The sequence below is a fragment of the Salvelinus fontinalis genome, chromosome 32, assembly GCF_029448725.1.
Source record: "Salvelinus fontinalis isolate EN_2023a chromosome 32, ASM2944872v1, whole genome shotgun sequence".
Lineage (NCBI taxonomy): Eukaryota > Metazoa > Chordata > Actinopteri > Salmoniformes > Salmonidae > Salvelinus > Salvelinus fontinalis.
The window spans coordinates 41,519,478-41,533,385 of record NC_074696.1 but is presented as its reverse complement, the minus strand read 5'-3'; the positions used below and the strand labels follow the sequence as shown (position 1 = coordinate 41,533,385).

The 13,908-nt window shown below is 41.5% G+C and overlaps 1 protein-coding gene across 1 annotated transcript; it reads right to left on the bottom strand.

Annotated features, from left to right (window-relative positions):
• Positions 1 to 4,633: 4,633 nt before the first annotated feature.
• On the bottom strand, positions 4,634 to 12,488 carry LOC129831366 (casein kinase II subunit beta). The gene is made up of 7 exons (XM_055894711.1): positions 12,349 to 12,488; positions 11,548 to 11,628; positions 11,169 to 11,271; positions 6,917 to 7,032; positions 6,709 to 6,784; positions 6,188 to 6,377; positions 4,634 to 5,941 (listed from the first exon to the last, which is right to left on the bottom strand). Exons 2-7 carry the CDS (start codon positions 11,617 to 11,619, stop codon positions 5,851 to 5,853), a joined length of 648 nt encoding a protein of 215 aa, XP_055750686.1. The 5' UTR covers positions 11,620 to 11,628; positions 12,349 to 12,488; the 3' UTR covers positions 4,634 to 5,850.
• Positions 12,489 to 13,908: the final 1,420 nt, after the last annotated feature.

Below are 13,908 nucleotides of genomic sequence, written 5' to 3'. Positions count from 1 at the left end.
ACAAATATTGGAAAACTGAACATTTTAGTCTAATTTTTATGGAAAGATTTCCAGGTGATACCGTCGCCTGGAACTCAAGTCTAACCTAGTAAAATTAATTACTTAAAAATCATACAATGTGATTTTCGGGATTTTTGATTCCATCTCTCACAGTTGAAGTGTACCTATGATAAAAATTACAGACCTCTACATGCATTGTAAGTAGGAAAACCTGCAAAATTGGCAGTGTATCAAATACTTGTTCTCCCCACTTGTTCTCCCATGTTAATAAAAATACAGCATTTTGAAACACTTTATTGATTACAATATAGAGATTAATAACAGAGGGGAATCTGAGAATGCAGGGATTCCAGCAGGGTGTGAGTTGAAGTAGTCAAATCTGGAGCTGACAAGGGCTGGAATGTAAATGACGTGATCATCTGGGATTATCTAACATCTGAGAATGGGCAGGCATTCCCTCTGATGAAGAGCATCTCCGTCTTGTTGATTATGTGCTGTCATCCAGGTGGAAATGTCACCTGCATATCTGATGTAGGAAAAGAGATAAGAGATAAGTTGAGTGTCCTGTGAATATGTTTATGTACACTGCTCAAAAAAATAAAGGGAACACTTAAACAACACAATGTAACTCCAAGTCAATCACACTTCTGTGAAATCAAACTGTCCACTTAGGAAGCAACACTGATTGACAATAAATTTCACATGCTGTTGTGCAAATGGAATAGACAAAAGGTGGAAATTATAGGCAATTAGCAAGACACCCCCAAAAAAGGAGTGATTCTGCAGGTGGTGACCACAGACCACTTCTCAGTTCCTATGCTTCCTGGCTGATGTTTTGGTCACTTTTGAATGCTGGCGGTGCTCTCACTCTAGTGGTAGCATGAGACGGAGTCTACAACTCACACAAGTGGCTCAGGTAGTGCAGTTAATCCAGGATGGCACATCAATGCGAGCTGTGGCAAAAAGGTTTGCTGTGTCTGTCAGCGTAGTGTCCAGAGCATGGAGGCGCTACCAGGAGACAGGCCAGTACATCAGGAGACGTGGAGGAGGCCGTAGGAAGGCAACAACCCAGCAGCAGGACCGCTACCTCCGCCTTTGTGCAAGGAGGTGCACTGCCAGAGCCCTGCAAAATGACCTCCAGCAGGCCACAAATGTGCATGTGTCTGCTCAAACGGTCAGAAACAGACCCCTTCAGACCCCTTGTGAGACCATATGATGACACATGCACATGTGTGGCCTGCTGGAGGTCATTTTGCAGGGCTCTGGCAGTGCACCTCCTTGCACAAAGGCGGAGGTAGCGGTCCTGCTGCTGGGTTGTTGCCCTCCTACGGCCTCCTCCACGTCTCCTGATGTACTGGCCTGTCTCCTGGTAGCGCCTCCATGCTCTGGACACTACGCTGACAGACACAGCAAACCTTTTTGCCACAGCTCGCATTGATGTGCCATCCTGGATTAACTGCACTACCTGAGCCACTTGTGTGGGTTGTAGACTCCGTCTCATGCTACCACTAGAGTGAGAGCACCGCCAGCATTCAAAAGTGACCAAAACATCAGCCAGGAAGCATAGGAACTGAGAAGTGGTCTGTGGTCACCACCTGCAGAATCACTCCTTTTTTGGGGGTGTCTTGCTAATTGCCTATAATTTCCACCTTTTGTCTATTCCACTTGCACAACAGCATGTGAAATTTATTGTCAATCAGTGTTGCTTCCTAAGTGGACAGTTTGATTTCACAGAAGTGTGATTGACTTGGAGTTACATTGTGTTGTTTAAGTGTTCCCTTTATTTTTTTGAGCAGTGTATATGTACTGCACGTGGTATATATATTTTGTTATTTGAATTTTTATTATTATTATTATCATTATTGTGTTTTGTGGTTGAGGGTGGGGGAGGTTGATGGGGATGGTGGTGCTGGGGGTGTCCTCTTGAGGGTGAAGAGACCTATTGGGGTGGGGATTCTTCATGGAGGCACATTCAGTGCAAACTACTTTAATTACTTTTTCATTGGCAAGATAAGAAAACTTAGGGATGACATGCCAGCAACAAATGCTGACACTACACATCCAAGTATATTGGACCAAATTATGAAAGACAAGAATTGTACTTTATGAATTCCGTAAAGTCAGTGTGGAAGAGGTGAAAGAATTGTTGTCGCCTATCAACAATGACAAGCCACCGGGGTCTGACAATTTGGATGGAAAATTACTCAGGATAATAGCAGACGATATTGCCACTCCTATTTGCCACATATTCAATGTAAGCCTACTAGAAAGTGTGTGCCCTCAGGCCTGGAGGGAAGCTAAAGTCATTCCGCTACCCAAGAATAGTAAAGCCCCCTTTACTGGCTCAAATAGCTGACCAATCAGCTTGTTACCAACCTTTAGTAAACTTCTGGAAAAAATGGTGTTTGACCAGACAATGCTATTTCAAAGTAAACAAATTGACAACAGAATTTCAACAAGAACAGCACTTACACAAATGACTGATGATTGGCTGAGAGAAATTGATGACAAAATGATTGTGGGGGGCTGTCTTGTTAGACTTCAGTGCAGCTTTTGACATTATCGATCATAGTCTGCTGCTGGAAAAACATATGTGTTATGGCTTTACACCCCCTGCTATAATGTGGATAAAGAGTTACTTGTCTAACAGAACACAGAGGGTGTTCTTTAATGGAAGCCTCTCAAATATAATCCAGTTAGAATCAGGATTTCCCATGAGTAGCTGTTTATTAATAATATGCATGTCAATCTCTAATGGCTGAAAGTGGAGGAGAGACTGACTTCATCACTACTATTATTTATGAGAGGTATTGACATGTTGAATGCACCGAGTTGTCTGTCTAAACTACTGGCACACAGCTCGGACACCCATGCATACCCCACAAGACATGCCACAAGAGGTCTCTTCACAATCCCCAAGTCCAGAACAGACTATGGGAGGCACACAGTATTACATAGAGCCATGACTACATGGAACTCTACTCCACATCAAGTAACTGACGCAAGCAGTGAAATTAGATTTAAAAAACAGATTAAAAAAACACCTTATGGAACAGCGGGGACTGTGAAGCAACACAAACATTGGCACAGACACATGCATACACACACACACACACACACACACACACACACACACACACACACACACACACACAGGATAACATACGCACTATACATACACATGGATTTAGTGCTGTAGATGTGGTAGTGGTGGAGTAGGGGCCTGAGGGCACACAATGTGTTGTGCGATCTGTGAATGTACTGTAATGATTTTAAATTGTATAAACTGCCTTAATTTTGCTGGACCCCAGGAAGAGTACCTGCTGCTTAGGCATAATAAATACAAAATACAAATACAGTCATAGTTTTGTTTATTATATTATTATACATTTATTGTTATTTTTCTTCTTCTATTATTATAACAGTTTACTGTGATTATGGATATGCACTCATGTTGACTTACATATTTGACTTTCTTACTTACTTTTTCACCCAGAGTACAAATTTTTGATTTATTATTGTTACTATTACTAATGTACCTACATTCTTAAAAACGAAAACAGAAAAAGTGTAAAAAAAAAAAGCCATTACAGTGAAAACCACGATGGGATGGGGGATTGAGGGATGGATAGAGAGAACAGTAGAGGGCCCTGAAAACTATTATTTCTGAAATAACCACTTCCTTTTGTGACTAGAGTCTAATACATCCTGTGGCACACATTAGAGGGCATGATAGGTCACCAAAAATGATTCTGAAGTGTGCCAGGCCTTGCAGTCCCAAGATAAAAGGGGGGGGGATTTCGGTAGGCAAGAAAATATCCTTGCCTAAATCTCCCCCCCACCCCTTCTATTTTCCTTAATTTTGTGGCTAGAATCAAATACTTTCTGTGGCACACACTACTGGTCAACATGAGCTACCAAAATGATTCTGAAGTATGCCAGGCCTTGCAGTCCCAAGATAGAATGGGGTAGTGGGATTTTGGCAGGCAAGAAAATAGCTTTGCCGAAATCCCTTTCTACAATGATACTCTGACGTACAGTACCAGTCAAAGTAGCCACCCTTTTCCTTGATGACAGCTTTGCACACTCTTGACATTCTCTCAACCAGCTTCACCTGGAATGCTTTTCCAACAGTCTTGAAGGAGTTCCCACATATGCTAAGCACTTGTTGGGTGCTTTTCCTTCACTCTGCGGTCCAACTCATCCCAAATCATCTCAATTGGGTTGAGGTCGGGTGATTGTGGAGGCCAGGTCATCTGATGCAGCACTCCATCACAGATCAGACATTCCAAAATGGTCTACACCTATTCTCCAGCTCATCATTGACACACTTTGGCCAAGAGGCAGAAGTACAGCTGTATCTGTGTGGTTTGCTACAATATTTCCGGTATCCGTGTATGAGAATGTACATTTCCTCAATTCTCATGATGCCCGCCGGGCAGCTATGTATACTACTGGCCACAGTGAGGCAACGGAACAGTGCAGTATCAAACCTATTGAGTGGTGTCTCTTAAAAGATTCAGAGGGACATACGTTCAAGGGATTACATAAAAATACAAATAAAAGTTTTTTAAATGTCATGGTGACTATGGAGAAACAACTCAATCTAATTTATACATAAACCAATCAACAATTGTATGAAAAGAAAACGTTTATTGAGAATTCTGAATCCTGGTCACTCTTCCACAGTTGCAAAAAAACAGACATACATTAATTATAATCTTAAGAAATCATCCTTATTGTTCTGGATCAAAACATAAAAGAGTTCTACTTTTTTGCAAACAAGGAATCAAAAGTACACCTGTAGTAGGGCGCTGAAACCCCAACTGCATCACAAAATAAAAACGGATTTTCGGTCGCTAGGTTTTACATAAATAATACTATTGTAATGTGTGGAGGGACACCAGTTAAATCAGTGCAGTTGGTGAGAGATGTGTCCTGTTCCAGTGATACTAACCCAGCAACATGTGACAGAGCTGACATTCTCACTGTGTCGCACAAACAGGTCTGTTGTTTTGGGTGACACACAGAGACAGCAGGTGGGTTGTTAAGTATTTTCCCGGTCATTCTAGAACATTTCAGGTTTATTCGTGTCTATCCTACATCTAGCGTGTAAAAAAAAAAAATCACAGCTATACTATGTCCTAGAGGTGCACTTCCTGTAAACCACAGCACCTGTGCAGTTTCTCAAAGTTTAAGGCAAATTTGACAGAACACTTGTATTGTGAATGACCGCCTTGACACACTGGCCTCTGAGTATCACACAATAAAAGAGTGATTACAAGCCTGCACGAGTGCCTTGGTAAAACAATGGTTTACAGAAGAGGTGAAATGACAACACCCTTAGAGACAGACTTTTTCCTTATCATCAACCAAGCGATCTCTGAGTGCCAGCCACAGTGTACATGGCTATGGGGGGGTAGCGGGGGAATTGTTATTCAACCAGTGGTGATGGTCTACCATGATCCTTGACCCAAACTGTGCCAAAGACAGGACCCGAAAACAACTCAACATGGAGCGAGTTCATAGGGGCAACATGTGGTAATATCACTAAGAAACAGCAGCGTCAAATCCAATAACATCCATGGACTTTCTTCCCCTGCCCCTTTTATGTTTCGACACTGATGAGTTTGGTAACGTAGATGCATGGAATCCAAAATGCGTATGTGTGTGTAAGGGTTTGGGATCGAAGCTGGGCGTTTTTGTCTTTACACGTTGTTCTCAATCATCCTAATCTAAACTAAATAATAACGTCTGCAGGACAGAGAGGAGGCATCTGTATGGAGCTTTGTGCAGATGACCCGTCTCCTCAATCATCCCTTTCTCTTCCTCCCACTCTCGCTCCAGGCTTTAGCGGATGGCTTTGACAGGGCTCTTGAAGCTGGAGGCTGCTTGCAACTGGAGCTGGTAAGCCATGGGGTGGATCTTGAATCCATAGAGCCTGTTGTGAGGACATGAGAATTCATTACATCTTGATGAGAGTGTGATAGGGGTCTATAAAAGAGATGATCATTATGGTAACATTTATTTTACATGACTCTTTCCTCTGGTATGTACTTGGAATTTCTTAGAAAGTTATCTGTTATCAATGAGTAGAAATTGATCTGGGACCCTTTTGCTTTCAGTGCATTTTGTTGGCATGACTCTAATGCACACCCCTATTGTAGGGTGACACAGTTGTACTGACCTAGGCACAAACTGGTTGGCGGGCCTCTTGGGCCTGTACTCGGGATGCACCATAAAGAGCATGTGGGGGAATCCAGTGCCGAAGTAGGCCCCGTCCGTGTGGTGGTGCCGGGAGGACTTAGGAGTGTACACGTCCATACACTTAGGGCAGTACAGCTTCACCATAGCCTCGCCTGGAATGTCCGACAGACCTAGGGAGGGATAGGGGGACGGAGAGGAGGTAGAATTTAGACACATTACTGGTCTGAAGTTATTACGAAATGCTCGGGCACATTATCGTATTCATCCAGGTGTCTCATGGAAATTAGATTGGATCTGACACGGTTGTCAGAGGATTCAGAGACACTGTACTGTATAGAGGATCTGCTTTACATAGTTTGGGTTATGAATGCTGCAATGTGGCTGGATGACCTATGAACATGCAAAGCCATGATGCAAATAGTGCTCCGAGGTGGATCAAAAACAACCACACACTGTGTCAACTGAGTAGTAATGGTTCAAACAAGACCAACACACACTCACCAATGGGAAGCATGGGCTGGTTCTCACAATAGACCCGGGGGCAGTAGCCAAAGTCCCCCTGCTGATACTTCTCCAACTGAGAAAGAGAGATGGAGATCAATTGAGAACGTGAAAAACGTGTCTGGAGAAATGCTGCATGTTATTGACATGCTGCATACGTTTGACATTTCAACAAAGATTGGAAACAGAAAAAGGGTAGTTGCTGTACCATCTGAGCGATGCCCCTGTTGGTGAGGATGTATCGGGCGTGGATCAGCCCGTAGAGCATCTCTGCTGCCTGCTCTATGAGGTCACTCTGGTTAGGGTTGTCCTCCAGCTCCTCATCTGTAAAACAGAGAGAGCGAGGAGGGGACAGGTTATAAGAGAGAGGGGAAGAGGCTCTTCGTATGTTGATTTGATTTAAAGATTAGTCACAAAAGCAGAATTGTGCACATGTACATAACTGTGACCCATTCCAGAAAGCTGGGCATATGACACACGTCACTACTTCACAGGAGAGGCATTTAAACTTAATGTTTTTTTCTGCAGAAATCCCTTCTTGAACATGTGAACTTAAATGTGCCTTAATAACAAACTTGTCTGTACTCTGTAAGGCTTTAGAGACAGGTGCATGATAATGGTCCATTCTAAATCAAAACAAATTTCACACATATTTAGTACATTTAAAGACAAGATTAAAGCAAGAATAGTCTGATGGGTGACAATATTAGCCTATCACTTGTGAATGATGCCCAGCAAAATTACTGCCTTTTTTTGGGTGACTTTTTCGAATCAGTCACAGCCTAACCCATAGGCCTATATGTTTTGATAAGGTTTGTATCACAACTAAAACTGGCCAAATAACTTCTTAAAATGAAGCACATGAATCCGCTTTACAAGGGGTATAGAGCCTAACTGGCATACATAAGCAGTGAGTGAATTTCAAGTTTGGGGAAGATAATTTAACATAAAAATGCATTTATAATTAAAACATTACATGCATAATCACATTTGAGGTCACTTTTGATAATGGTGTTTTCCGCTAATGGAAAATTTGTGCCTATAGCCTACTACCATGTGCACATTGCTGCGCTTATAATGTGAAGAAATAGCCTAATAGTTGATCAACATTTTAAGCTAAAACGATCTGATCTGTTGCGTCATCCACATTGCTTAATTATTTTATTTTTTTAATGCTAGTGGTTGTATTAATTTGGGATCTATCGCATCCCACAACTGTCCCGGACTATGTTAAGAATATTTATTTCCTCGCACAGAATAGGTCAACTTTTATACTATGGGGGATAGTAGATTGACATAGGCTAGTACTTTTGCTGTTAGTTAGGCCTACTCATCTTGTTGGCTGACGAAAAGTAAATGTGGACAGTTCTTCCAATATCTTCAATATGCACCTCGGAAATGGATAAGGACACGCACAGTTGATGTGTTTGTCTTCACCTGTAGCCTGTGAGAAAGACCCGATCACGTGATGGGAGGAGGGCAAAACGGCCACTGGCCGCAAAAGGAATGGATTTTTTTTAGGGTGCATTGCGGCCAAAGGGGATGCCGCAGTTAAAATTCGAGGCATTCTCAAGTGCTCGTCAAATTGTGAATGAGAGACTCATGAAGTGTGTATAAAGCAGAGCTCATGCATTTCAAGCAACTTTTTCTCTCTCGAAATCATCATTAGTCGCATCATGCAGCCTTACAATGTATTAAAAATCTAAGTATACAGTGCCTTCGGAAAGTATTCAAACCCCTTGCCTTTTTCCACATGTTGTTACGTTACCACCTTAATCTAAAATGGACAATACCCCATATCGACGAGGCCATAAACAGGTTGACATTTTTGCAAATGTATTGACAATAAAAAAATAGAAATACCTTATTTACATAAATATTCAGACCCTTTGCTATGAGACTTGAAATTGAGCTCAGGTGCATCTTGTTTCCATTGATCATTCTTGAGATCTTTCTACAACTTGATTGAAGTCAACCTGTGGAAAATTCAATTGATTGGACATGATTTGGAAAGGGACATACCTGTCTATGTAAGGTCTCACAAAACCAAGCCAAGAGGTCAAAGGAATTGTATGTAGAGCGCCGAGACAGGATTGTGCTGAGGAACAGATCTGGGGAAGGGTACCAACAAATGTCTGCAGCATTGAAGATGCCCAAGAACACAGTGGCCTCCATCATTCTTAAAATGGAAGAAGTTTGGAACCACCAAGACTATTCCTAGAGCTGGCCGCCCGGCCAAACTGTGCAATTGGGCAAGAAGGGTCTTGGTCAGAGAGGTGACCCAGAACCCGATGGTAACTGACAGAACTCCAGATTTCTCTGTAGAGATGGGAGAACCTTCCAGAAGGACAACCATCTCAGCAGCACTCCACCAATCAGGCCTTTAATGTAGAGTGGCCAGACGGAAGCCACTACTCAGTAAAAAGGTACATGACAGCCCGCTTGGATTTTGCCAAAAGACACCTAAAAGACTCTCAGAACATGAGAAACAAGATTCTCTAGTCCGATGAAACCAAGATTGAACTCCATTGCGTGAATGCCAAGAGTCACGTCTGGAGGAAACCTGGCACCATCCCTACGGTGAAGCATGGTGGTGGCAGCATCATGCTGTGGGGATGTTTTTCAGCGGCAGGGACTGGGATTGAGGGAAAGAAGAATGGAGCAAAGTACAGAGAGATCATTGATGAAAACCTGCTCCAGAGCTCTCAAGAATTCAAACTGGGGCCAAAGTTCAACTTCCAACAGGACAACGACCCTAAGCACACAGCCAAGACAACGCAGGAGTGGCTTCGGGACAAGTCTCTGAATGTCCTTGAGTGGTCAAGCCAGAGCCCAGATTTGAACCTACATCGAACATCTCTGGATAAACCTGGAAATAGCTGGGCAGCGACACTCCCCATTCAACAGGCGTACCAAGCTTGTAGCGTCACTCTCAAGAAGACTCAAGGCTGTAATTGCTGCCAAAGGTGATTCAACAAAGTACTGATTAAACGTTATTTCAGTTTGTCTTTATAAATTAGCAAACATTTCTAAAAACCTGTTATTGCTTTGTCATTATGGGGTAATGTGTGTAGATTGCATGGAAGGAAAAAAACAATTTAATCAATTCTAGAATAAAGGCTGTAACCTAACAAAATGTGTAAAAAGTAAATGGGTCTGAATAATTTCCGAAGGCACTGTATATTGTAGAACAACTAAAGTTACATAAATAACTCTAAATTAATCATATAGGAGTACCTACGGTACCAGTAAAAGTTTGGACACACCTACTCATTCAAGGGTTTTTCATAATTTTTTACTATTTTCTACACTGTAGAATAATAGTGAAGACATCAACTATGAAATAACACAAATTGAATCATGTAGTAACCAAGAAAGTGTTAAACAAATCAAAATATATTTTAGATTCTTCAAAGTAGCCACCCTCTGCCTTGACTTTACTCTGCAGTCCACCTCATCCCAAACCATCTCAATTGGGTTGAGGTTGGGGGATTGTGGAGGCCAGGTCATCTGATGCAGCACTCCATCACTCTCCTTCTTGGTCAAATAGCCCTTACACAGCATGGAGATGTGTTGGGTCATTGTCCTGATGAAAGACAAATGATAGTCCCACTAAGCCCAAACCAGATGGGATATCACTGCAGAATGCTGTGGTAGCTATGCTGGTTAAGTGTGCATTGAATTCTAAATAAATCACTGACAGTGTCACCAGCAAAGCAGCCCCACATCTCCTCCTCCATGGTTCACGGTGGGAACCACACATGCAGAGATCATCCGTTCACCAACTCTTCATCTAACAAAGACACGGTGGTTGTAACCAAAAATCGCAAATTTGGACTCATCAGACCAAAGAACAGATTTCCACCAGTTTAATGTCCATTGCTCATGTTCCTTGGTCCAAGCAAGTCTCTTCTTATTAGTCTCTTCTTGATGAAATAAAATATTTACTAAATATACTAAAGTACATTTTTATTTTATTCTTGATACTATAAAATAACGCCACGGAATTATAAGCAAGTTTGTCTGCTAAATGAACTAGTGTAGCCCACAGCCATTTGGCATAGCCAGATCAGGACCTAATATAAGGACAACTCAGTATGCTATTCTGTTCTTTTGAAATAGACTACATTTTCTTCATATCATGAGTCTTTAGACCTGTCTAAAATAAATAATAGATTTATTGTGAAGGTGTATGCTATATAAGACTCTTTAAAATGTAGATGTTCCAAAGGCCTGCATCAGTGGCTTGTTGGGAAGCCAGGAGATGCTAAATATGTTTTAGTTAATTAACGGTCAATTACCGTGAGACCAACCAGTTATTTGCTTGACAATCACCAGCTGACAATTTTTGTGACCGACACAACCCTAGATGCAACCATAACATTGGTATTCCGATCTAGATTGTGTGGAATGTTCTGTACTTCTGAGTGCAGTAGAGATGCTTCTGGAGTTGGTCTGACCTGGTTCTAGGTCCAGGATCATGTCCAGAGCCTGGCGGTAGTGGGGAACCTGCTCATTGAGCCCAGTCAGGTTGAACTTGTCCTGGATGTAGTCCTCATCCACCTGTCAATGGAGGAGAGGACAGAAGGGGTGACAGAAATTAGAGAAATATCAGACCTACCTATTCCTTCTTGAAAGAGTTTGTGTAGTAAGAGGTGGCTGTGAATAATACGATTTTGTTCCAGCCCTCCTCAACTCACCACCTGCCCATCAGGACCTTGGTTAGCCGAATCCGGTTTTTGCACACACAGGATAAGGGTTGGCCACCCATGTCTTAGCTGACATTAACTTTTTGGTCAATGAGTGACAATATCGCTCTGGGTGCTGTTAGATACTGACCTCACAGAAAAACTCGTTTCCCCTCAGTCCACAGAACCAGGAGATCCATGACACTTCCTCTGAACTGCTCATCTCGGGAGACTAATGGGTAAAGACAGTCAACACAGACATAGATTTGAGCCTATTGCAACTCTTACCCTACGAGGTCCCCGGAGCTTGCTGATTTTCTGTTCTACTTGATAATGTATTGCACCCACATGGTGTCCCAGCTCTAACTCAGTCCATGATTAGATTGGAACAATTAAAAAAAATACAGTGGACTTGACTTTGAGGTCCAGAGTTGAGTTTGAGGGGTCGATTGAATTCAGTCATGTGAAAACGGCCTGAACTTGATAGTTTAGCAGCACAAACATATTATAGGTCGCTAACTACACTCAAAAGACAATTTTCTAAATCGTAACAGAGCAATTAGCTAGATAACTAGAACATGTTGACTGTAAGAAGCTTACCTACTAGTTAACTCGCGCTACCGACCGTGCAAATGTGTGTGGCTAACGTTACTGTAGCTAGTTTAAAAAAAATGGTAGTTGACACTGGAAGTGTACGAAATAAGGACATTATCTATGAAAATACCTGTCACATCAACAATCGTAGTTAGTAGCATACACAAGAGTTATGCTAAATGACCAGCAGGAGAAAATGATAGCTAGTTAGCTACATCCTTAGCTAGCAGTTAACTTACATTCAATATGGCGCAACGTCCAAACTAGGCCGGATGAAATTTGTTCAGTTTTTAGTCGCAAGTCCTCTAAAGCTATATCATATCTCATATGAAAACATATAGTAATTCAGGTAACTTACCCCCTGTTAAGTGATTTTCACGCCAGTAAAATATAATAATCGTAATATTTAATGTTGTAAATTAAAAGGACACCACCTCCCAGTTAACCACTGCAGATGTACTCGTTTTCGTTGTAGGCAAATTGATGACGTACAAATTCAGAGACACGTCTATGGATACTGTAGTTTATTAAGTCTTTCAACAACTACAACATTTTTATCAACTGAAAATCTGAAAAACGTAGGTTTTATGATAAGACTAATATATTGTCAATTATAAAATGTAGGGTGGGAACAGAAGTTCTAACACATATATTTGATATTTCCTCGTCTGCTTGTAATGACTCTTCTACAGATTATATGGCTACTTTGGGCAATGCAGGAATAAGGTTCCTCCGTGAATCATGATGTACCAAAGGTGACCAAGTTCTGTAGTAGCGGCATTGACTTTACATGGCTTGCAGTAGCCTGACAATTCTTATCAATGCAGTTTTCTTAGTCCAGATTTAAATAACACCAGTACCATAGCTGAGCAGTATTCCCCAATCAAATAAATTGCAAGGTCCTGTCCTCCATACACTAATCATCAATCTGCAAGACCATGATGTGCATTCGGAAAGTATTCAGACCCCTTTAAAGAGACACCGCTCAATCGGTTTGATACTGCACTGTTCTGTGGCATCACAGAGTAGCCACTAGTATACGTAGCTAGCTGCCCTGCAAGTCAGCATATCTGTGAGCATCTTGAGAATTGTGAAAATGCACATTAATCTTCTCATTAATTTCCTGTCGGATACTGGAAATATTATAACAAACCCCTCAGATACAGCTGTTCTTTTACCTCTTGGCCAAATGGTGTCAATAATGAGCTGGATAATCCATGCAGATCACTTTGGTATGTCTGTCTGATCTTTGATTGTATAGTAAACAATGTGAAGGAATAGTCACAAAGGGCTTATATCTGATGTGCAAGACTGTTTATTTGTGTGTGTGAAGATGCATGTGCATACAGGCATATACATGCAAAGTATGGGTGCTGGAAGGTGCTGCAGCACCCCCTGTTGGTGAGATGGTAAAACTGCAATAATGTGTCAAAATATATAACATTTAATTAAATTATTGATATAAATGATCATGGGTTTGGGGAAGGGTAGACAAAAAAAAACATTGGATATTTATAGAATATATGGGAACCAGTCTGTATGGAGAGCTCTCAGCTCTGTTTTTAAAGCGGTGATATGCTCTTATCTTTGCAGTTGTAGGGGTTTGGCGTCGGACATGTATTCTGCTGGACAATAAACAGTTTAGTTTGAGTTGAGTTGGGTCTCTCTTCCCCTGTCCATGAAAAAAAAAAAAAAAAAAAAAAAATTAAGTTTGGGGAAGCAAATTTTCACCATTAAAATGCACCTTTATAATAAAGCATTCCTTGCATCTTTCATTGCATTCGCAGACTTATGTAAGATAGCCTACTATTCCTACTATGGTGAGTAGATTGGAGTCATACAGTGCCTTCAGAAAGTATTCACACCCCTTGACTTTTTCCACATTTTGTTGTGTTACAGCCTGAATTTAAAATGAACT

Bases quoted from the DNA above. Each gene is read 5' to 3' on its own strand.
- LOC129831366 (XM_055894711.1), bottom strand. From the start codon at position 11,619: ATGAGCAGTTCAGAGGAAGTGTCATGGATCTCCTGGTTCTGTGGACTG. The intron at 7,033-11,168 runs GTCAGACCAACT...TCTGTTTTACAG, and splicing joins GATCCTGGACCTAGAACCAG to ATGAGGAGCTGGAGGACAAC. The intron at 6,378-6,708 runs GTGAGTGTGTGT...ATCCCTCCCTAG, and splicing joins CCAGCCCATGCTTCCCATTG to GTCTGTCGGACATTCCAGGC.